At 44.8% G+C, this 24,039-nt stretch overlaps 2 protein-coding genes across 6 annotated transcripts in view; one reads left to right on the plus strand and one right to left on the minus strand.

Moving 5' to 3' along the window:
* Window positions 1–1,227: 1,227 nt before the first annotated feature.
* LOC121937498 (thyrotropin-releasing hormone receptor-like) lies at window positions 1,228–13,434 on the minus strand. 2 transcript variants are annotated; one of them, XM_042480722.1, is made up of 5 exons: window positions 13,336–13,434; window positions 8,690–8,970; window positions 5,372–5,872; window positions 4,593–4,992; window positions 1,228–3,067 (listed from the first exon to the last, which is right to left on the minus strand). In XM_042480722.1, the coding sequence occupies exons 3-5, from the start codon at window positions 5,755–5,757 to the stop codon at window positions 2,621–2,623; spliced, it is 1,233 nt and encodes a 410-aa protein (XP_042336656.1). In that variant the 5' UTR covers window positions 5,758–5,872; window positions 8,690–8,970; window positions 13,336–13,434; the 3' UTR covers window positions 1,228–2,620. The 2 variants fall into 2 exon arrangements, with proteins under 2 accessions (XP_042336656.1, XP_042336655.1); XM_042480721.1 differs by having other exon boundaries at window positions 8,690–9,041; window positions 13,336–13,423.
* A 363-nt stretch (window positions 13,435–13,797) lies between these two features.
* ZC3H18 (zinc finger CCCH-type containing 18) overlaps window positions 13,798–24,039 on the plus strand; it is a 51,490-nt gene continuing 41,248 nt past the window's right edge. For 3 of the 4 annotated variants that reach the window (XM_042437799.1, XM_042437801.1, XM_042437802.1), the window contains exons 1-2: window positions 13,798–13,855; window positions 18,928–19,541. In XM_042437799.1, the coding sequence (XP_042293733.1) occupies window positions 18,942–19,541 (600 nt within the window). In that variant the 5' untranslated portion in view covers window positions 13,798–13,855; window positions 18,928–18,941. The other variant, XM_042437800.1, reaches the window with a different exon arrangement.

The raw sequence follows: 24,039 nt of genomic DNA on the forward strand, positions 1-24,039 counted from the left end.
CTGATAAATTTTGGTGGGGTTTTGAGGCTACGTGGCCACGTTCTAGAAGAGTTTATTCCTGACGTTTCACCAGCATCTGTGGCTGGCATTTGCAGAGAAGATCAAAACCCACAAAAATCCATGGATGCCGGCCATGAAAGCCTTTGACTTCACATTGGTAACTGCTAACATTACACTATATTTAGAGGCAGCTGGTAATTTCCATGTTATTGGGGTGGTGGGTCCAATCTATGGTTTGGTACATGGTTCTTTAGGAGGCACCCAAGGATCTGAATCTCTCTTGGAGATGGGTTTGCAAAAGGTGGGACTTGAGAAATCTCTGGCTGTGAAGGCTATCTTGCAAAACTACAAATCCCAGAATTCTATAGAAGTGATAATGGTGTCAACCTGGATTATTTCTGCAGTACAGATGCAGTCCCAGTTCCCATGACCCTATGCTTCCGTTAATGAAATTATGGTTGCATTTGGTTTCTTAGTCATTGCATTATACAGATGGCTCACGTTCAACCAGTGATCCACTAAAACACCAAGATCCATTGCTATTCTATCTCCTTCCACCTTCCTATTCTTGAGCCTTTGACATTTTGTGCTCAAATACTTCAAATGTTTTACTTTAATACTTTTTATCCATTTATTTCAAATATTTTAGCATGATTTTTGTTTAGGGGAATCAAACCGTCTCAAGATGACTTGCAAGATATCAACAATACCAGAGTAGATATCGGAATCAAACCCCCTGCGACAATAAAACAGACGTCTTAAATACATATGCTTTTAAAAATGCAGTCAAAGCACATCAACAATCCAGCAACTCATAGATTTACATTAATCTTTACATTTCTCTTTGTGGAGTTTCATCTTAAGAATTTCCATCCAAACGTTGCAGCCTGTCAAGACTAGTTTGCAAACTAACTCAGTCTTCAGGAGTGTTTGTCATCCCTTTAGGATTTATGGGATCTGCAAATATGACAAGCATCCTCACTTTGCAACTTTATCTAAGACATTTTATAACAACCTTTTTCAGCCTAAGGGCCAGATTTCATTTCAGACAATCTCTTGGGAGCTGCATCTTAGGATGCATCTCCAGTGTAGAAATAATGCAGTTTGACACCACTTTAACTGCCACGGCTCCGTCCTACAAAACCCTGGGATTTGTAGTTTGGTGAGGCACTAGCACTCCTTGGCAGAGAAGGCTAAAGACCTCGTAAAACCTTGCAAATCCCAGGATTCCATAGGATGGCACTTCCGCACTTAAAGTGGTGCCAAACCACATTATTTCTGCACTGTAGATGCACCATTCATGAAAGGCAAACAGGAGTGGTGCCAAAAATACTAGCCATATTTGAGTTTGAAGTTCTTCATGCCTTGACAAAAAGACGTTCTGTTGTTTTTAGTTGCTTGTGTTTTGGGGTTTTACATCATCTTGAGTATCTTTCTTTCTGCAATAAGAGAGCAGTCTTTCACACAGCGGTGAAATGAAAAGCGCTTTGTACATGTGCATGCTTTCCAACATTTCAGAGGTGAAAAACGATGGCTAGCCAACATCAAAATGTGGTGAAGATGGCAAACATTATTAAGGAAGATCAATAACAGATAAGCCAGGAAAGGCTGCGGCAGTTTGCTTTTGCGTGATCCATTTGGGAAAGGCAAGGTTCCATCTTCTCTCCCCAGAACTGTTTATGGAGTACAGACTACTTTTGCACTTTGGGCTCAGTTTGCAGCAACTGAAGTAAGCTGAGGACAATGGAAGGAAGTGGGGCAGAAGAGGAAACCTGGGACAGGTTTAAAACAGTTGAAAAAGTGGGACGGCAGAGGTTTAATAGGAACTGTCTTGGCCAAATCGGGAGAGGCCATTGCACATCTGTACCCAATTCCCCTTTTAACAGCAGCCAGTCAAATAAATCTTTCCAATGGAGTAAGAGATTCATAGCTGTCCCTATCCATTTATAGTCAGAGCTAGACTGCTCCTACAAATGGAAGGTCTGTGTATTTTGCACAGAATAGGTCCTGAACTCTGAAGAGTCTCACTGCTCCAGGACTCTCCTCACCAGGGTTTCCTAATGTCTGCAAAACACATTTTTTAACCATTTTCCCCAATATTATTGACTATTCTTTTTATCCCAGGTCAGATTGGCTTGAGATCTCAAGAGTCATGGTTTCCTAGTCAATAATACTATGGTAGAACATTAGCAAAGTTTTGATTTGGTGCAGCTTCCTATGTTCCAGGCCAAAGATATCATTCCAGTCGAAGTGGGTCATGAGCAAAGCTTGCATTAAGTTACGGAAATGCTATCTCTTTGTTCTTCTTGTGGTGTGGCTTTAAGTCAATTCCTACTTCGAGACGACTCCAAAGCGAGCTTGTCGTTGGATTTTCTTGGCCAGATTTGTTATGGCGGATTTGCTTTTGCCTTCCTCTGAGGCTGAAATTGTGACTTGCCCAAGGTTATCCAGTGAGTTTCCATGGCTGAGCAGGGAATCAAACCATGGTCTCCAGAATCATAGTCCAATGCTCAGACCACTACATCACACTGGGCCTCATCTCCTTATCCTAGGAGAGATGAAATATGTTCTCAATGGAGTGGAGAACCCAAGGGAGAAGGTGGCAGGATCTTCAGAGCATTCAGAGGACACTGAAATAAGGTCCCTTCTCTTTCTCACTCTTCCTGGATGCCAAATGCTGCTGGCCCCAAGCATCTGAGTCCTCCTTTGTTTCTGCTGGCACCTCTGGTGCCCTAGCCTTGATGTGCTCCTCATGGTGGACGTTGGCTTCCTTGCTCATGCTGCGGCTGCCAGTGGCGATGTAGAAGCTGGGTGGCCGCAGCTGCCTCTGCTGCTCCTCCTTCCCGCACTTGCAAAGCTTCTTGAAGGCCAGGCGGAACTTCTGGGACATGGCGTTGTAGATGATGGGGTTGATGGCGCTGTTGGCGTAGACGCAGATCCTGCAGAAGAGGATGAACCAGCGGTCCAGGTAGGGGCGCTCCATGAAGGAATTCACCAGCACCAGCGTCCGGTAGGGCATCCAGAGGAGGGCAAAGAGGACCACCACCACAGCCAGCATCTTAGTGACCTGAAGGGACAGAGACAGAGAGGAATTGGTGGTGGTTGAAGTGGTAGAAGAGGAGGAAGACACAGAGAAGGAGAAGGAGGAGAAGGAAGACAAGGAAGATGAGGAGGACACAAAGGAGGAGAAGGTGGACAAGGAGGAGGACACGGAGAAGGAGGAGAACAAGGAAGAAGAAGGAAGAGGAGGAGAAGAACAAGGAGGAGGAGGAAAAAGGAGGAGGAGAAGGCGAAGAAGAGGAGGAGGAGGAGGAGGAATGGGTTAGAGACAGGGAGAATAGGAAGAGGAAGAAGAAGAGGAAGTAGCACCTTTAAAAGAGAATGGGTCAAACAGGTGATGCTGACAAAAGAGGAGGGGATTCTGGGACTTGCAGTCCAAACAAGTTACATTTTCCAAGATCTGGTTTAGGGCTTAAAGTGGACTCATGCAACCTTTCAAATGTTAGACTCTCCTTCAGGGCTTTCCTATCTATTGGTTGTGCTTGCTATGACTGCTGAGGGTTGCAGTCCCCCAAAATTCTGGAGGGCCACACAGCCCTGCACTAAAGTATCAAACACCAAGCCAGGAGAGAGGAGCCCCCTCAGCCTTATTCATTGCCATGGGTCTGTTCTGTTAGGGATCTAAACTGGATTGATGTATGCCAGGGATGGGAGCGTGTATGGATTGGACCGTGCATTGGGTTGCACATCTGGTGCCTTGGAGTAGTTGTGTGGTGTTGTTTGCCTTGCCTTTTACCACTGCAATCTGATCTGGAACACATACAGTTTTGGGCATTGTGCAGCCACAGGATTCGGGTTTTGGAGCACCATGAAAGCAGGTGCAAACAGGGAAAACATTTTTGTTCATCACTGGTGAGAGATCTTTCCCTCTCTATCAGGCAGCTACACTTTGAGATTAATACAAAGGTTCCCTTTTAGGACTACAGCCCCCCAAATCCCCACTTCAGTTTAGCTGCAGGTCGTGCGGATTGAGGATTATGAGTGCTGTAGTCCAAAAAACTTCTCAGATCCACCCACTGTCACCTTTTTTCAAGTTTGGGGATTTGTTTCGGTTCTCATTTTTCCCCCTCCAGAAATCTTTCCAAAATATTAAAGGAAGATTGTCTAGACTGAAGCGCTCCATCATGCTGAAGAAACCTCTAGAATCCTTCTGGTTTCTAAGATCACATTTGTCCCTAATGATAATTCAACCCAATGCAATGCAAAGCCAATTTATTGGCAGACCCCAAAATTGGCAAATGAAAAGGGCAGGTGGCACATCCAATGTGTAATTCTTTTTTTTAAAAAAGGCTCAGCTTTGCTGGAGAAATCGCACATTATTGCAAATATGGCACCCCTCCAATCTCAGCTCAAGTAAGAAAGGGCATATATTGAATTGATGGATACAGAATTCGTGGATACAGAAGGCCAACTGTACGCCCAACAGCGACCTACAGTAAAATATGATTTCCTATAATTCTGGATTTTCTGCCAGCTGGGAGTTGGTATCTCAGCAATGGAAAGGGAGCTGAGTTCTTCAAAAGACATCTTACCTGCTTCCTGGAGGAGACATGCACTCTGCTCCTTGGGCTGCTGCTCTTGTTCTGGTCGGCATCTGTGCCATTCCTTACTGTGCCAGTATGGGCAGTGGGTGGCTGCAAGATGGGGCTGTGGAAGAGGACCCTCCCAATAAGCCCATAGAGGATGGTAGCGAGGAACAATGGGGTGACGAAGAAGAGGGCAAAGTCCAGGAGGTAGATGGGCAGGTAGAGGTTGCGGGAGACCTTGTAGCCGCACTCCAGTTGCTGACTTTTGTTGACGGCAATGTCCACCAGGAAGAACCAGAGCAGGCAATACACCGAGGTGACCACCCAGACGAAGGTGATGATGCGCTTGGCTCGCGACACGGTGCACATCGTCTGGGCTTTTATTGGGTGGCAGATAGCAATGTACCTGCAGGAAAAGAGATTGCACCTCAACGTTAGGAAGAACGTCCTGATAGTAAGAGCTGTTTGACAGTGGAAGACACTGCCTTGGAAGGTGGTGGATTCTCCTTCTTTAGAGGGTTTTAAACAAAGGCTAGGTGACCATCTGTTCTTGGGAGTCCTTTGCTTGTGTCTTCCTGCAAAATGGGGTTGAATTGGATGGCCCTTGGGGTTTCTTCCAACTCTATGATTCTTAGTATCTTGGAAACAGGTAAGGGGAAGAGAGAATGCATGAGAAGAAGGGATGGGAAATGATCAGGAATTAGGGAAGGGAGCCAATATGTTTAGGCAGTGGGTGTCTACCAAGGAACTGAAAGGAGTTACTACTCCTATGCACCTGTCCTTACCTTTCCACGGTGAAGGCCGTAATGGAACAGGATGACGCATTGATACCCAGATACTGGAAGTAGGTGATGCCAAGGCAACCTGCCAACCCATAAATCCATGTTCCCGTCAGGCTGTCAGAAACGTTGGGCAGACCGGCAGCCACCAACACCATCAGATCTGCCATGGCCAGGCTGACCAAGTAGCAGTTGGTCGGAGTCCTCATGTCACGGGTGGTAAGGACCACCAACACCACCATGACGTTGCCGACAATGCCGACCCCACAAATCCCCAACACCAGGAGGACAGAGATGGCCTTGTATTCCAGTAGGCCTAACGCAGCATCGGCATGCGCCAGGGATACGTTGGTGGGGTTGTCCAACTTGCTGCTGCTGCTACTGTTTTCCATGTCCAGATATACAGCAAGGAAGGAGGGTATGATGAGCTGAGGGAGATGAAGGATCTCTTTTCACAGAGCAGGTTCTTTTCTCTCCAGTTTGAGCCTATTGGTGATGGCCATCAACCTGGAATGTGTACAGACCAGATGTTGAGAGATGGAAAGATACCCGAATCGAGTGGAGGTTGGTGGCAGTGGATCTAAAGAGCTGTCCAAGGTAGTAAACCATATCCCTCATTTAAAGTTAGCACCTTCCCATAGGAAGCCAGTGGCTCCAAAGAAACGAGTGTACCGTAGTGGTTCAAGCATTGGACTATGAGTCCAAAGACCAGGGTTCGATTACCAAGTTTGCCATGAAACCCAAGTCACACTCTCTCAGCCTCAGGGACGGCAATGGCAAACTTCCTCTGAAGAAATCTTGCCAAGAAAACCCAATGATAGATTGCTATAAGTCGGAAATAACTAGAAGGCACACAACAACAACAGCAACAGCAAATCTTCCCATAGCCTTCATTCTGTAGAGTGTCTTTAAAGGAACTCCATAGTAGATCCACTTTTCTACTTACTAAGGGTGCAACTACACTGGGCCATGGAGGGATGTGCAGGAGGTGAACTGCCATTTCATGGGGGTTTGGGACCATTTGTGGCCAAAAACTGTTTTCAAATTTTGAATTGGCTCTGCATCTCTGAAGCAGTCTTACAGGCACGCAACTTTCGCCATGTCTGCCTTAATATACAAACTTCAGCGTTGACAAAAAGCAGAAGCACAAAGTAAGATGTCAGTCTCTGATGTAGGAGTTTGCACATTGGACCATGACTCTTGGAGACCAGGGTGTGAATTCCTGCTCAGCCATGGAAACAAGTCACACTCTCTCAGCCTCGGGGGATGGCTAGGGCAACCCTCTTCTCAAGAAACCTGCCAAGAAAACCCCAAGTCAGCAATGGCCTGAAGGTACACAATAAGGCTGGGAGGGGGGCAGTTTTTAAAGTGCTTCCTAGTGGTTAGGGGAGATGGATTCCTCCATCTGTATCGATCCAGAATCTTCTACATAAGGGAAAGAAAAAAGATCTTGCAGCCCAAAGGGTCCATACCTATTGCTCCTTGACTGCACTTTTGCAGTGTGGTTGTGCCTTTTAAACCTAATAACGAATGTATAAAGCACTTCTAAAATCCAGATAACTGATGGGTTCAGAAGCTTTCAGCCAGGCTTTGTGGCATTTTGCTGCTTTCTCTGCCTTCCTCTTGCAGCCTGTCCTTCCCTGCTGTGCCGCTTTATCAGAAAAGACACTTCTCAGACTGTGTAGGGAATGGATGGAGAAGGCATTTGAATGGAGATGCTGCTCTCTCCTTTTGTGATGCCTTGCACAACCCTGAACACACTGTGGGAGAGGAGGGGAGACACACAATGGCTGCAAATGGATAAAGTGCAATTCTGCTTATCTTCAGGGCTACACCAAGTCAAACAGCTCTATCTGGCTTCCAGAGACATAACCATGTCTAGATTGTTGTTTTCCCTTGGGGCATTCATCTTCATTTCTTCCAGCATCTGGCCTTCATACCTCCCATACTCATCCCATCTTTGTGTCATTTTTTTTTACCCCTTTCTGCAATGCAATGCAGATGGAAACTATTCTTCAAGTAAGGGACTGTTTCTTTTTTTTGTACATGCATATTTGGAGGTGATGTGCTACAGCCAAGAAGCCACAGGTGTCCATTACTTTCCCCATGGAGACAAACATCTCAATTTCTTCCAGGAGTTAAAAATGGTAGGTGAGCATTGGAGCAAAGGAGAGGTAGAACTGGGCAGAAAATATCCCAACCTCATTCAACCCAACTTTGGCCTGACTTGCCCCAATCGTTGCCAGGTTTGTTGCTGCTAATAACCTTCCAGTTGGCTTTAACCCTATGAATGAGAGACCTCCAAAAGTCCTTGCAAACTCAGGGCTATGGTTAAATATGGAGGTATCCCCCCCCTTCTCCTTTCCTGCTTTGCAGATGGGGATGAGTCTGGTCAAGAAATGTCGGCTCAAATGGCGAATTGTCAACGAAGCAGCAAACAAACAAAAAAGCCTCAAGCTTGGAATGCAATGTGTCCAAGATCTCTTTTGGAAGAAGGCATTCCTCCTTTCAAAGTGTTGGAGGGGAGACAGCTACCTCCACAGATGAAAAAAACAACTCCAAATGTAACTTTCAGGTTCACTTGTGAATGGTGCTCTGCCAAAAGCCCGCTCCAAAGAGGACTTCAAGAGAGGAATTGGAAGCCTGTTTGTTGTTGTTGTGCGCCTCCAAGTCCTTTTTGACCCTATCACTGGGTTTTCTTGGCAAGTTTCTTTGGAGGAGGTGTGCCATTGCTATCCTCTGAGGCTGAGAGAGTGTGACTTGCCCAATGTCACCCAGTAGGTTTTTATGCTCAAGCAGGGAATCAAACTCCGATCTCCAGAGTCGCAGTCCGACACTCAAACCACTATACCAAACTATCCTGCCAATCAAACTCCAAATGAGTTTTCCACATTGAACAGAAAGGTTTGTGTTTCTTAAGATATGATTTATCCTTATGATTATTAATTGGGAATTTTAAGTGTGTGTTGGAAGGAGGGATAATGGATTTATTTGATATTTTAGTGTATTTTGCATTGTGTTTTATTCTTATTGGAAGCTGCCTCGATCCAACCGGAGAAGCAGGATGTAAATAAAATTACTTATTATCATTATTATATTATTATTAGCATAGGACAGGTGAAGCAAATCCACAGCTGAGCCAGTCCATTCCTTCTCCCTGAAACCTTTATACGCTGAGATCCAAATCCATTAGATTTAACCTCTGAAGCCGAAAAATAACCATCAGCCATCATCAAGGAGGGCATCACTCCTCTTTCCCCAAACTGCCAAACCTATTAATATGCTTTTTAAAACAGCCAACTAACTTTTTCCTGCAGGACTTACCTTTCCTGGTTCTGTTCTGTATCATCCTCAGATCCCAGGGTCTCTGGGTAGCATCTCCAGAGCAAAAGGACCTACAGGAATGCAGAGGATCCCCATTGCCAGTAGTTCTCTTCTCGGTCCTGCTTTGGTGGAATGGATCTCTTGCCCTTGCCTCTCTCTTGCAGCATCCGTCTCCTTGCTGCTCTTTTTGCTCACTGCCAAAATAAAGCGGACTTCTCTCCGTCTGATGCAGCTCCATAATGGCAGGTTCACCAATGAGAGGAGAAGCCCCTCTTTGCCGCCTACCAGGGGTGGGATGGGGGGAGATGAAATAGCATCAGTTATAACCAGGGTTGTTTATGGCACAGGGAAGCTGAATCAGGGGAGGAAAGGAGAAGAAGAAGAGTGAATCAAAGCAATGCCTTTGCTCTGAATCTCAGTTTTAACACACTCTAACTAGCCTGGAGCTATATTGACAGCTGTCAGCTAGTGCTGATAGTAATGTTAAGTATGTGCTTCTCATCAAGCGCAAAATGACAGGTGGACCCACCACTTTTTTTTTGAGGGGTACATTATTTTTAGCCTTGCCTTCCTGATTTTGGGGTGCCCCTCGAAGGAGTCTCTTTTGGGGTCCCCTCCCAGTCTTATGGTTGTGATCCCTTGAAGGCAGTGGTGGCGAACCTATGGCATGCCTGCCAGAGGTGGCACTCAGAGCCTTCTCTGTGGGCGCACAGGCTGTCGCCCCAGCATAGAGTTTGCCAGAGTTCATTACTAGAAAGCCAGAGAGACATGGCACTTTGCAATTTGGGTTGCAGTTTGGGCACTCGGTCTGCAAAAGGTTCACCATCACTGCTCTAAGGCATCCCATTAGTCTCTGGGGTGCCTTAGAGCCCTCCTTCCTATACCCCAAATTTTTCCAAGAGGTTGGTCATCTCTGTTGCACAAAATCTAGTTTTCGGTGTTAGAGTGTGACCCCTCTTTGAATTCGTCTCAGGACCCTCAATTGTGCGGCTAAAGTTGCCAATGATAAACTTTATGATGTAAAGGATCCGTGTTGGAATTCATTATGAACAGCAAAATGGTAAACTCAACAATATGCTTGGCCAAAAACCAAGAGGAGTGCGTTTAAAGAGGAGTAACCAAGCGGCCGTAATTCAAAAGCGAATATTTTGGGAACGTGTCGCCGTGTTATAAATGAACTTTGCCTGGTTTTATTGCTTTTTTATTTGTGACTTGCTGTATTTTATTATTTCATAATAAAGGACATTGTTGGGTTTACCCTTTTGCTGCTCATAATCAATTCCAACACGGACCCTTTACATCATATACATTAATATGTATTGATGTGTATTGTGTTAAATTGTTTTTATAGAATGTACACCATTGGCAGGCTTGTTTTATTTTATTCTACTCTAATAATAATAATAATAATAATAATAATGTTTTGAGCCTTCTGGAGGCGGTTTGAAGAAACAACAGAAAACAGAAGTGAAAGAAATGAACGAGAAACAACCGCACAACTCCAGGGTTACCAATGGAAGTAGAAAATATAATACACAAGATAGAAGGGGAAAAGAAGAAGAAGAAGGACTTAGTAATAATCCATGAAAAGTAGAAAACCTATCAGTCTTTTCCTTGTCCTGTTGTAGGGATTGTAAATAGTAAGGAGAAACACACAATTGTATATTTAAAAATTGTACATAAAAAACAGTTGTACCAAAAAAAAACTCTAGAAGAGGGTCACCAGAAGCCAGAGATAATAGTAATAATAATTATAATAATGATTTTAATAATAATTTTTATTTGTGTTTCCTGCTTCTCCCATGGATCAAAGCGGGATTACATCATTAAAAATGCAATACTAATACAGATACGAACTATAAAGTACTAATACTGGATGGATTACAACATTCCTATTAGTGCCTAAAATGCCTCAAAGGCTGCCTCTTGTTGTTGTTCTGACTTATGGAGACCCTAAGGCAAACCTAGACAAGGTTTTCTTGGCAAGGTTTGTTCAAAGGGGGTTTCATAGAATCATAGAATCGTAGAGTTGGAAGAGACCCCAAGAAGGGCCCTGATCCAGTCCAACCCCTTTATTCTGCCATGCAGGAAATCTCAATCAAAGCATCCCCATTGACAGATGGCCATCCAGCCTCTGTTTGAAGACCTCTAAGGAAGGAGTGTGTTCCACCTCTGAGGCTGAGAGAGTGTGACTTCTTGCCCACAATTGCCCAGTGCAGTGGTTCTCAACCTTCCTAATGCCAGGACCCTTTAATACAGTTCCTCATGTTGTAGTGACCCCCAACCATACAATTATTTTCATTGCTACATGCAAATATGTGTTTTCCAATGGTCTTAGGCGACCCCTGTGAAAGGGTCATTCGACCCTCAAAGGGGTCCCGACCCACAGGTTGGGAACCACTGGCCCAGTGGATTTCCACGGCCAAAGCCGGGATTTGAACCCTGGTCTCCAGAGACACAGCCTAATGACCAAACTGCTATGCGCCATGCTGACTCAAAGGCACATAATTGCAAGAGCATCTGGACTGTTCAACTTTGCATTTACTGTATTGTTGGATTTGAGCTCCCTCTTGTGTTAGTTAATGTAAAGTAAGTCCTTTTACAAATATTTGAATCAATGTGTTGATCTCTAGGCTTAGAGATAAATAACCTTTTTTCCCCCTTCAATAAAAAGGTCTCCATAATATATACCACTGAACGTTTTATCAGTTTGGTGCATGCATTTGTTGCAATGTTTTCAGTCTCTTGAGCAGGAGTGCTGGCTCCATCCTCAATAGGACACCCTTCAAATACTTAAACAGGGCCATCATCATATCACCTCTTAGGCTTCTCTTCTCCAGGCTAAACATCCCCAGCTCCCTAAGTCTCTCCTCATTGGGCTTCATAGTTTCCAGATCCTTCATCATTTTGGTTGCTTTCCTTGGACATCATCCTTATTGAATTGTAGTCCCCAGAACTGGACACAGTGTGAAGTCCAAGCCTTCATGGCCGGCATCCATAGTTTTTTGGGGCTCTGTGGCCATGTTCTAGAAGAGTTTATTCCTGATATTTCATCAGCATTTCTGGCCACAGATGCTGGTGAAACGTCAGGAATAAACTCTTCTAGAACACGGACACATAGCCCCAAAAACCCACAAATAACAACAACACTGGAAACAATAATATTCCAGGTGAGGCCTGACCAAAGCAGAATAGAGTGGCACTATTACTTCCCTTGATCTTGACACTAGCCTAGAATCGCATTGGCTTTTTTAGCTGCCGCATCACTAAGGGCGAAAAAAAAGAAATGCATAGCTATAGGACAGAAGACACCTGGCTATGAAGGGGATCTAAGGGTCCAAACACAGGCCAAAATAAAGCTGCTTTGGATCACTTTAGGTATGCTGGTTAAATAATGCGTGCGTCCTAAGAGGCCAGAAGCCGTGCCAAAGCCATGCTCCAGTCCTAAGGATTGGAGTGCAACTTTGGCGCCACTTCTGGCCTCTTAAGATGCGTGTGTCATTTAAACAGCATGCCTCCATGCTTTATTTTGCCCTGTCTGTTCAGGCCAAGAGTCCCAGTAAACCACAAGTTGAACATGAGGCAACAGTGTGATGTGGGTATGTTTAGCCTGGAGTATGAGATCCCTGTTTAACTATTTGAAGGGGTGTCTCATTGAGGAAGGAGCAAGCTTGTTTTCTGCTGCTGCAGAGAATAGGACATGGAGCAATGAATGCAAACTACAGCAAAAGAGATTCCAGCTCAGCATTAGGAGCAGCTTCCTGACAGTAAGAGTTGTTTGGCAATGGAAGATGCTGCCTCCTTCTTTGGATGTCTTTAAACAGAGGCTGGATGGCCATCTGTTGGGGATGCTTTGATGGAGAGTTCCTGCATGGCAGAATAAAGGGGTTGGACTGGATCAGGGCCCTTTGGTCTCTCCTTCAATGCTATGATATTAAGCATTAAGATCCCTTCCAACTCTATGATTCTGTGGTTGTTCAGCATGTGGTCTATCAGAGGGAACCCTATAGAGTCACAGGGGCTAAGAATCAGGCCCTTTTCACTCATCCCTCCATATTTGCAGCTTTGGTTATTAAAGGATTTGATTCATATGTCCTCTCTAGGAATCTCTAGGTCCTCCTCCAGGGCAACTCTATGGTCAACTGTCTTTAACTCAAAGTTGCACTGAAAGACCTAGAGCTTATTCCTAGAGAGGACACTCTCCTAAAAGGCCTTTGTAGCTCCTCCATTGCAGTTCTATGGCCTGTGTCTGCCATTGCCTTCCTCTGAGGCTGAGAGAGTGTGACTTCTTGCCCAAAGTCACCCATTGGCTTTCATGGCTAAGTTGGGATTCGAACCCAGGTCTCCCAGTGTCTTATTTGAACAATGAAGCCACTAAATAAAGCTTAATAATAATAATAATAAAGCTTTATTTAAACAGCACTGTCTAATGCATACAATCGATTGAAGGCGAATAAAGTGAAAGGCCTGTCAGTGGGGTGCATTTTAGGCACAAACAATGGAAGTCAACACAGATTAAAAATGCAAAAGTAAATAAAATATTACAAACAAATGGGTTAAAATAAGCCTAGGGCAACAATAATGTCAAAATAAATCCTGGGATCTATAGTTTGGTGAGATATTCAGCCTTCTCTATCACAACAAACCACAAATCCCTTGATTCCACAGCATCGGCTGTTTAAACCGGTGTCAAACCGGGTTATTCCCGCAGTGTGGATGAGCCAAGCGCTCCGCGCCCACTCCGCACGCACTCCGCACATGCGCAGAAGGATTTTTTCAGGTTCTCGCCATCTGCTACCGAACGCGCATGCGCGCCCGGCGCCGCTCAACTCAATGCCTTTTTTTGCTTCCCAATCCTTACAGCGCCGTCCTAAACTCAAGCTCCCTCATTGGCTATAGAGGGCTTCTCCATCGACCTATCAGCTTCCACCCCCACAACGTGACCACGCCCCCTTTAGCCCGCCCTCATTTTTAGCCCTCGCTGGAGCCGCGCATGCGCACTCCGTCTCCTCCTGCTCTTCAGGAAGCCGTCGCCGTTGTCGCGCCCGGATGACGTCACGCCATGGCCGCCCTGCTTCGCCGCCGCCGCCGCCAGTAGAGGCCCCAGCCGCGCGCCGCCTCCCGCCGCCGCCTCCCCTCCCCCGGAACCCCCTCCCGCCCGGCCAGGTGAGGAGCGCGGAGGACGCCAAGGCGGTGAGGGGAAAAGGAAGGGTCCCTGAGGAGGGAGGGAGGGAGGCCGGCGCCGGTGGTTCCCTCGGAAGGGCCCTCCGGAGGGGGGGCGGGTGACGTCATCAGAGAGGAGGAGGGTGAGGAGTTGAGGCGCCCTGAGGAGGGAGGGGCCCTTCTAAGGTCAACCCAAAGGGACCTCCAGCCCAGACCCTGCCAGGGCCCAGGCTGCCCAGGCCATGCTGGGGGAGCAGCCCTTGGGGCAGACTGTGCAGGGATACATAGGGGCCCAGAGTCAAAAGAGAGACCCCCAAAGGCCGTCCAGTCCAGCCCCCCTTCTGCCATGCAAGGATACATAGGGGCCCAGAGTTGGAGGTAACCCACGAGACTGAGCCATCCAAGCCAAACCCCATTCTGCCGTGCAGGGATACATAGGGTCCTAGAGTCAAAAGAGACAGCCCCCCAAAGGCCATCCAGTCCAGCCCCCTTCTGTTGTGTAGGAATACATAGGATCCTAGAGTTGGAAAGGACCCCCAAAGGTTAGCCAATCCAAGCCCCATAATGCTGTGCAGGGATACATACGATCCTAGATTTGGAGTTCACACACACACACACCCCCCAAGTCATCCAGACCAAACCCCCTTCTGCCATGCAGGAATACATAGGATCCTAGACTTGGAGGTGACCCCCAAGGGCCATCCAGTGCAACCCCCTTCTGCCATGCAGGAATGCATAGGATCCTATAGGGAAAAGAGACCTCCCCCCCCCCAAAAAAAGCCATCCAGTCCAACCCCCTTCTTCTGCCATGCAGGAACTCGCAGTCAAAGCACCTGGGAGAGATGGCCATCCAGCCTCTGCTTAAAGACCTCCTAAGAAGGAGACTCCAACACACTCTGAGGGAAATGTGTCAAACAGCCCTTACTGTCAGGAAGTCCCTCCTAATGTTGAGGTGGAATCTCTTTTCCTGTAGTTTGCATCCATTCCTCCCGGTGCTATTCTCTGGAGCAGCAGAAAACAAGCTTGCTCCCTCCTCAATACAACATCCCTTCAGATACTTAAACAGGGCTATCATATCACCTCTTAACCAATTCTTCTCTATCTCTCTAAGATACCTCATAGGACATCATTTTCATACCTTTCACCATTTTGCCCATCCTCCTCTGAACATGTTCCACGTCAATTCCCATGGAAGGGTGAAGATGCCTTAAACACAGCTACAGCCTTGGGTCTGTCCAGCCAAGTAGCCGGTTAACCTGAAACTTTCTGTACTAGGGATCGAACCTGGGATCTCCTGTGTCTGTATGTTCAGCTGCTGATTAACAGCCCTTTTATTGTATTATGGCTGCTGCCTCCCACTGGTTTTATCTGCAGCCCATTGCTCTCTTTGGTTCTGTAAGACTGTCTGAAGTAGTTATCTGACCACCTGAAAGCTTTTGTAGATGAGGGTCTTCTCCAAGTACACTGTTATGGACAATATTTAGTGTTCCCCCTCTCCCCCATATAATAATTCTTCTGCCTGTTGTGGGTCCGACCGTTGGTCTCTTCAGTCCAGTTCTGCCTTCCTTATTTGATAACAGCTCTCCAGAGTCCAAATTACACTTAAGAAATAATCCAGTTCAAGACCACTTTGACTGCCCTGGCTCAGTCCTAGTGAATCCTGGGAATTGTAGTTTATTGTGGCACCAGAGCTCTCTGATAGAGAAGACTAAATGTCTTACAGTTTCCAGATTCCTGTAGTCACAAGACAGGGCAGTTAAAGAGGTCTCAAACTGGATTATTTCTGCAATGCATTTTGGACCCAGGTTCTCAGAAAGAAGGAGCCCTCTCCTTTCTCCACTAGTTGTGATCCTTTCAGTGGAGACAGCAGGGATTAAGCTTGTCGCTTTTTGCAAGTAACACAACCGTTCTTCTAGTGAGCTGTGGATTCATCTGGCAAGTCTTTGAATCTCCTTTTGGTTATTAGTCCATCCTGCTCAGCATTGCCTTTTCTGATTGGCAGGCACTCTTCACCATCTCATATGAATGTCTGGCTGTCACAGATCTTTTAACTGGAAGTGAAGAGTTGTGTTATACCGTGGGATTGACAGCCCCAAGGTGTAGTGCTGAACAGCTTTAAGGAGAATAGATAAATGAATAGAGGTTAGAGCCATCACTGGAGGCTAATAGTCAGGTTGGCTAGGTATGTCATCCCCAGGGTTGCAGAGTATATGCTTTATCCTTTGCAGGGAAATACAAGATGGATCTTTCATTTATCTCCTTCTGGCAGGCTTCCCTTTAGCAACTGACTGGCCACTGTTTATAGCAGAGGTGGACTAGATAGATCTTTGGTCTGATCCAGCATGGCTCTTTGCCAATTCTTATGAATCTAGATCCTTTTGTGTGTGATCTACCATTCATTGACAGCCATGCTTTATGAAAAGCTCCCTTGTACTGAGTTGAACCATCTTGTGTCGGCCACTTATTGGTAGCCTCTGGAAGAGACATCTCTCCTGGCTCAGTTTCACATGATCCTTTCAATGAGAGATTAGTATTGAACTTCAATGACCATCCAGCCTCCTGCCATTGTCATCCTCTGAGGCCAAGTGTGTGTGACTTCCCCAAGGTCATCTAGTGGGTTTCCATGGTTGAGCCAGGATTTGAACCCTGGTCTTCCAGATGAGATCCATTGGTTTGTTTGGCATTAGGTAAGCATTTTCTGCCCTCAGTCTGTCTCTTGGCTTGCTAATAGTGATCACCTGTGATGGATAAAAACAGGCTGCAGGTAAGGAAGATGCACTTCTTCAAAAGTGAACACATTGCACTTAATGTTAAACAAGCCATGTCTAAGTATAAGGAAATACCAGTCTCCCGCTCCTAGACTGCTATCAATTTGGACAAGAGAAGAACATTTTCCTGTCCCTGAATATATTACCCAGTGACATCCTATTCATAAATTAAGGGAGCAGGTTTAATACCAGGCTATGCTGTTTGATAGTCCTTCTCCCTTATGATGTAATTTCCCACTCATTGTGAGCCCTAAGAAAGAGAGGTCTATCAAAGTTTTAAAAAAGCACAATTTCCATGGAATTGATCAAGTTTCAAGGCTACCTGTTGCTCCTTCATAAGAGAGAAGGGATATTCTTACTTGGCCTGACAGCTCTTATTCTAAGAGAGCTTCCAGGCCAGTGTAGCTTACTGGCTGTCAGAATAAATGGGAAACAAAATGTTTTCATTATGCAGTAGTTTTATTGATAAAATATACCCAGATTTTGCTGCACATGCTAAAAATTCTTACTTTGCAGAGTTTCTCAGCCTCTTTTCTGTTCTACCAAACTGTGTTTTTCTTTAAACCATCTGCAAGAGCTGTGCGTTTAACTCATCTTCTGTAAGCTTACAGGCTTTCACATTGTAAGCAAATTGCCACACTCTGCTCAGAAGAAATTAATATGTGATTTGGTTAAATAATTTAGAGATGCCATTTGAAAACAGCTAGTACTACAGTCTTTCTGATTATGGATGTGTGTGATCTTTAGTTTGAGTAGTTTCTGAGTAGTTTCTGAATAGCTAACTTGTGGGCAGCTTACCCATGTTACCCTTTATTACCTAAAGCCAATGTTTACCAGAAGACAGAAGCATTTTTAAGCTCTGAAATATGAGTTACTTCAGTTGACATTTCAGTGAATTGTGCTGGAAATTTAAACCTGGCTCCAAAATGTCCTGTTTATTCCCATTAATTCTGAACAAATCCTGATGTGTTGTTTGGACATATTTATATGTGCTGTCATAGTGTGTGGAAGTTAAAGCGTTTTAAAGCTGGTGTTGTTTACTTAGCCATACATCCCCTGCAATAATCATTTATCACTCAGTGTTTGTCACATTGGTGGCTGACACACTGCAGAAATAAAGCAGTTTGACACCACTTTAACTTCCATGACTCAATGCTGTGGCATTCTGGGACTTCTAGGTTGTTGGTGCTCTGAAGGCTAAATATCTCACAAAACTACAAATCCCAGCACTTCATAGTATTGAGCCACGGCAGTTAAGTTGTGTCACTTTGCTTTACTTCTGCAGCGTGGCAGCAGCCTTAGTGTTGGTCACTTTTCACCTTCTGTATATTTTCCAAACATACATGTTCATTCTGGCGACCAAATGAAGGAAGGAATTCTTCTATGGTCTAATAATACAGGCCACAGTTTGAGATAACTACAGAATGCTTACTTCAAGACAAAAAATAGCAATGCATACAGAAGACTACTAAGCAGTAGGGAAAGATATTTAACCCTCTTAAGGGGCTAGTTGCCCATCTACCTCCAGTCTGCATATGAAAGCTAGGAAACCTATCACCAAATTACTGGTACCTTTCTTTTTCATTCCTTGCCTTGATCCCATTGTCTGTGTAAGTGGCATTATAGCTGCTTCCTTATGAGTCTCTGAAATGACTTTACTTTGGTTTCCCCAGTTTAGCAGAAGGAGTTTGGAAACCAGCTGCGTAACGTTACACACAACTGAGGGCATACAGTTCCTGGATAATGAACTTGAATCTTCTAGAGCTTTTAGCCATTAGAATGCCCCATGATCCTGTAATGATCTTGCAGTAATAGGGCAAACACCTTATCCTTCCTTGGTGTTTTGTTTTCCTTCAGAATATACTTGGTCGTTTCCCCCAAAGTCTGGCATTAGAAACCCAAGTTAAGGGCTGTATGTCACGATTTCACCTACTCTGCAATCTGAATAAAACTGAATGGTGTCCATATATTGGCTTCGCATGACATTCACAAGACAAAAGTTAGAGAATGGGATCTTATGCCACTAAGGATTAGGCTTTTATTTTTAAGTGTTACTTACCTGGGGTACTAGGTTGCTGTGTTGCACCATGTATCCTGAGTAGCTGATCACAGGGGGAATCCTGCTTTGAAAACTGAAGTCATAGCTGATGCTGTTAGACAGATCTGCCTATTTTCTCTTCCTCAGTTGTAAACCGAGCTTTCACGCTTACAGAGCATCTGCACCTGGCAGTTGTGAAATGCAGAAATGGTTGAGAAACTGGTTAAGATGTAGCCATGATCCTGTAGTTTTTGTTCCTCTCCATACAGACTAGGAGGCCCTAATGGATGTTTCCGAAAGCCCTGAGCAAAACCTGTGCTCTCCCAACCAGAAGGAAGAGGAAGAAGAGGAGGGTGACCAGCAGCTCTCTGATGATGAAATCCTGAAAGACAGTGGCTCAGAACAGGATGGAGAGGACGTACTGGACAACAATTTGGGGGGAGACGAAGGTGCTGCCAGATTGTTGAGCCACAAGGAGGAAGAGGAGGAGAACCATTCAGATGAAGAGGACTGCTTAAGCGAAACCAAGTCTCAGGACTCAGACAATAATGAGCAAAGCAGTGTGCTTAAGGGTTCTCTATCGGTCAAGGAGGATCGGGCCAATGACCTTGCTGATGAAGCATCCTCAGTCACTCGGGAACTGGACGAGCATGAACTGGACTATGATGAGGAGGTTCCCGAGGAACCAAACGCCACTGCTGCTGACGATGAGACTGACAAGGCTGGAGGAGAGGAGGAGGATGAAGAGGAGGAAAAAGGAGATGAGCCCCCTGAAGATGAGAAAAAATCTGACGCCAAGAGTGATGATGAAAACGATGGGCAGGAGCCCCCCAAGGAGAAGAAGAAAGAGGAAGATGGAGAAATTGATGATGGCGAGATTGACGTAAGTTCAGCTCCTTTCTTTAGTCACAGGTTATGACCTTTGACCCATGCAAATCAGGTGCTACAGAGCACTTTGGTACCCCCTTGGTGTTTTTTTATACATGCAACACTCCCCCCCCTCCGCGGGCAGTTTCAGTTTATTTATTTTACATCAAGGGGGATGTAAACATGCACCTTAAGATTTCATGGCAAAGTCCTTTTTGGAATAGCTGGACTGGGCCCTTGGTATCCTCTGGGGTTTGGTTTTAGGACCCTCCATAGATACCAAAATCCATGGAGGTTCAAATCCTATTGTATACAGTGGCCTAGTAAAATGGTGTCTCTATATAAAATAGCAAAATCAAAGTTTGTTTCTTGGAATTTATATTTTTTGGGAATATTTTCAAGCCATGGGTAGTGGAATACATGAATAAAGAATCCATGGAGATGGAAGGCCAATTCTATGTCAGCTTCATACCAGGGTCACTGTGGAAGCTTTGCTTAAAAACAAATCAGGAAGCAAGGGAATGGTCAAATGGAGGTGCTAGTAACCATTTGAGTCCATAGCTGATGAACTCAGCTATGTGGGTTAATGGGGAAAATGTTTCCATGCATGTTGTGATTCAGACCCTTCCCTATCCCACATTCCTTTCTTTGCATACAAACCCAGCCTTTCCAGGATACATTCTAGGCTTCTCCATAGCTCCTTCGTTCTCACCTTTTGTGTGCTGTTACAGAAAGTCAGTATTGCTATCCCATGTTGCACAAGGGATGCCTTAAGCTGAAAAGGAAATGGCTTGTCTAAAGTTCAGCTCATGGCAGAGCTTAAATAGACATGGTGGACTCCACCGTTTGTTGCTCAGGCTCTTGGCCAGTGCATCATTTTTCATACTGTGTATTAGAATCATAGAAGCTTAATGTTGGAAGGACCACGAGGGCCATGTAATCCAACCACCTGCCACACAGTTCAGCATAACATGTTTGGTTATATAGCTCTACTTGAATGTGAACACAGTACAAAGGGGGGTTGGGTGTTGTCCAGACAAGACAGGAACTTCTTTCCGTTATTCCTTTAATTCATTTTGTGAGGCATGGGTTTTCTGTAAGGTATGTAAAAACGGCATTGCAAATAGATATACAGTGTGCCTTTGCTTTACGCGGGGATCCATTGCGGATTCCCCTGCATAAAGCAAATTCCGCGCATGCTCGACCCCATTTAAACGAATGGGGCTCGTGCACGCAGCAGCATGCACACACCATGGGCACACGCTCCATTATTCTCTATGGGATGAGCCACCCCTTCCTCCCCACGCGGCTTTTAGCATATGCTGAAAGACACGTAAAGCGCACCCATGTATGATGGGGACGCACTATATTAATTAGAATTGCTTCTTGACAGATCCACCCAAATCTTTTTCTGAAGGCATGACATAGTAAAAAATGTTCTAACTGTTGAAGAAAGTTTCCAGCAATATAATATTGAAAACTTGATACAGCTTCTGTGGAAAAGGAGAGAGATCAGTTGGGATGGGAGAAAGAGATAGGATGAGTGTTGTTCTTGTTGTTGTTGTTTGTTTGGGGTTTGAGGGTGTTTTGGGGGGGTTGTTTTTTGTGGAGAAGGGCTTGGAAGCAATGAAGCCAGAGTTTGAGAGGCAAGGGAAATCCTAACACGTTAAGAAAAGCTAACTATCTAAACCTGTAGTGAAGTGTTGAAAAACCTGAGCATGGTTTATTATTTGTTGCTCTGTGCCTTCAAATTGTGTCCAACCTGTCAACTCATAAGGTGAACCTATTGTGGGGTTTTCTTGGCAAAGTTTGTTCACAGAGGGCTTGCCATTGCTTTCCTCTGAGGCTGAGAGAGGGCGACCTCTCCAAGTTCACCCAGTGGATTTCCATGGCTGATCGGGGATTCAAATCCTGGTCTCCAGAATCCTTACTGAATACCAAAACTACTCTGCCACTTTGGTTGTCACTATGTTTTATTGTATCTGACCTTTAAAAGTAGGTTGACTGTCCCTTAGAAAAGTTGGACTTCCGGCTTGATAGTTGAGGCTTGCTACCTGAAGATAGGGCAGAGGAGCAGTGGAAGCGAGATGCTGTTTGACTTGCATCTAGCCGTTGAAAAAGACAGCTAGGGTCTGGCTGTATCTTAAAAGCCCTGTAGCCATCAAATAACATCTGAGGCCACTAGGCAGCAAGAGGATTTATCCCAGGAGTGAAGCTATTTTGATAAATAGCCCAAACAGTAAAGTGACAAGAAAGGTTTCAGTGGATGAGAACAAAGCTCAAAGAGATTGGAAGATTTTAAAGTCTTAGCCATGCCTTTGCCTGATTAATAAATAATAATAAAGCACCATTGGTAGGAGGTACCTTTTTGCCCATGGCCACATTATTGCTTTAACTGCCATGCAGCATCTTAAAAACAAAACCTTCCTGTTGGAGTATATTTATTGTATTAAGTTAATTCCGATCCACCCTTTAATCCAAGGCAAAGCTTAAAAACAACATTAAGACAGTCTGAAACATTTCAGCACAGTCAAGCCAAAACTCACAGTCCAGCTGACAGAAACCAACCTATGATCATTAAATCATCCAAAGGGGAAGGCATTTGTAAACCAGGGTGCCACGGCCGAGAAGTTCCTATTCTATATCTCCATATTGTGTTCTGCTCTCAAAAGTAGGATGCTGAAGTGAAGAGACCCCTAACTGAAACTGTTTTAATGCAGTCTTGGGACGGGAGCATGGCAGCTTCCACATGTGAAGCATGTACTTCAGCTTGAAACTACGTGGCACTCCCCAAACATCCTGGAAGCAGTATCTGTGGTCTTTTGCATATAAACCATATCATTTCCAGTTGAATTCATTTGGTTTTTAAATCATCTTGCTTTTACTATCTCATTTTTCTGGGGTCATTAATTTTGAAGCGAGTGATAAAGAATTTCCAGCTTGCTTACACTCACCTAACCTTCATTCTCCCCACAACCCCACACTGTTTTTTGGGAGGGTGCCTTTCCATTCTGAAAAGAGAGCCCTGCCACATTGCTATGTTTCCCAAAATTGGGGTAAAAAAGAGCATTGGGGAGGATGCTGTGGCAATGAACAGTGAAATGGCTTTAACAACGTCTCCTAAATGCTGCTTGTAACACAGACTGCCTATAAACCTAATAGCGTGAAACCTCCTCTGTGCACCTGGCATCCTCCAAGTCGATAAATTGGAGGAGCCTAGAAATAAAACACAACTGATGTTTTTGTGCCAAAGTGGGAGGCAGCAGGCACTGGGGGGAATTGCCATTTTGTTCCAAATGAGCGTTCCCTGTGCCAAAGTCATCTGGTTGCAAATCGAGTCGTGTCTGATTGCTTGTTACAACCTGGCGCTAGAACCTTTGAAGAATCAGTAATATTTTGACAGTGTTGCAATTGGAGGAGAGGTATGGTTGGGAGAATGACGGTGGAAATACTGATATCTTTCTATGGCAAAAGCCCTCATTTTGCCACCAGATGCACCCCTCTCCACCACCTTAAGGGCCAAACTTTATAGCATATGAAGCTATTTCCCCAGGTTAATTTTTGGCGACCACTGAAGAACATTGGAAGGGCTATAAGAAAAAACCATAGGGTCACCCTTTGCCATACCCTGGTTTAAGTGGATTTAGTACTTGGATGGGAGACCACCAATGCATACCATTGCTGGAGCCTCTGTTTCAGCAAAACCACCCCTTAGTCTTCCTTGTCTAAGAAAACCCTATGAAATTCATAGGGTCACCTTATATTAACAGGGGACTCACAGACACATACATCCTTGTGGAATATTTAGTCAATTAACTGATGAATTGCAAAAATTTACCAACATGTGTGACTTTTTCAGGGACTCCTGTTAATTTAAATGTTTATTTTAAACTACTTAACATTGCTGATGAAGATCTTTTGAAAATGTGGATCCGTGTAGGTTCAAGGCCACTTGGGAATAAAGCAGTCTTGTGGACTGAAGTGGATACTACCATATTTATTTATGTATTTATCTTGTGGGTTACAGCCGGTTTGTACTGCAGTTTTTACATCTGTGAGGATGGCTTTTATCGAACTGATCTTTATTTTTTGGCAGATTGGGACTGTGCTCCATTGAGTTTTTCCATGGAGAACTGCTGCATCTTACAAAGAGTTCCTGTCATTCTGCATCATCATTGAAGACATGCTCTTTGTATTTTGCTCAGGGCTGGGGAATAGGAGTAAGGTGTAAGGAGTAAGAGATTTTTAAGGAGTAGGAGTAGGGTTAAGGAGTAACAAAATATATTTGTTACTGCTTCTTCCTGTTATTATATTTTACAGGCAAACACCAAAAAAACAATTTTATTATCTTGCACTGGGGAAGGGACTGGGAGTTACACACATACACATGATTGCTTTGCAAAGCTATTGGGACTTTTTTCCAGGGCTGGGGAGTAGGAATAAGGAGTAAGAGGCTTTTAGAGGAGTAGGAGTAACATTAAGAAAAAAATATCTTACTCCGAAGTAGGGCAAGG

This window comes from Sceloporus undulatus, chromosome 8, assembly GCF_019175285.1.
Source record: "Sceloporus undulatus isolate JIND9_A2432 ecotype Alabama chromosome 8, SceUnd_v1.1, whole genome shotgun sequence".
NCBI lineage: Eukaryota > Metazoa > Chordata > Lepidosauria > Squamata > Phrynosomatidae > Sceloporus > Sceloporus undulatus.

What these genes read in the sequence shown, in the direction of transcription:
- LOC121937498 (XM_042480722.1), bottom strand. Translation starts at nt 5,757, where the DNA reads ATGGAAAACAGTAGCAGCAGCAGCAAGTTGGACAACCCCACCAACGTA. An exon ending in ACGGCCTTCACCGTGGAAAG is followed by an intron (nt 4,993 to 5,371) that starts GTAAGGACAGGT and finishes CTTTTCCTGCAG; the next exon opens with GTACATTGCTATCTGCCACC. An exon ending in ATGTCTCCTCCAGGAAGCAG is followed by an intron (nt 3,068 to 4,592) that starts GTAAGATGTCTT and finishes CTGTCCCTTCAG; the next exon opens with GTCACTAAGATGCTGGCTGT.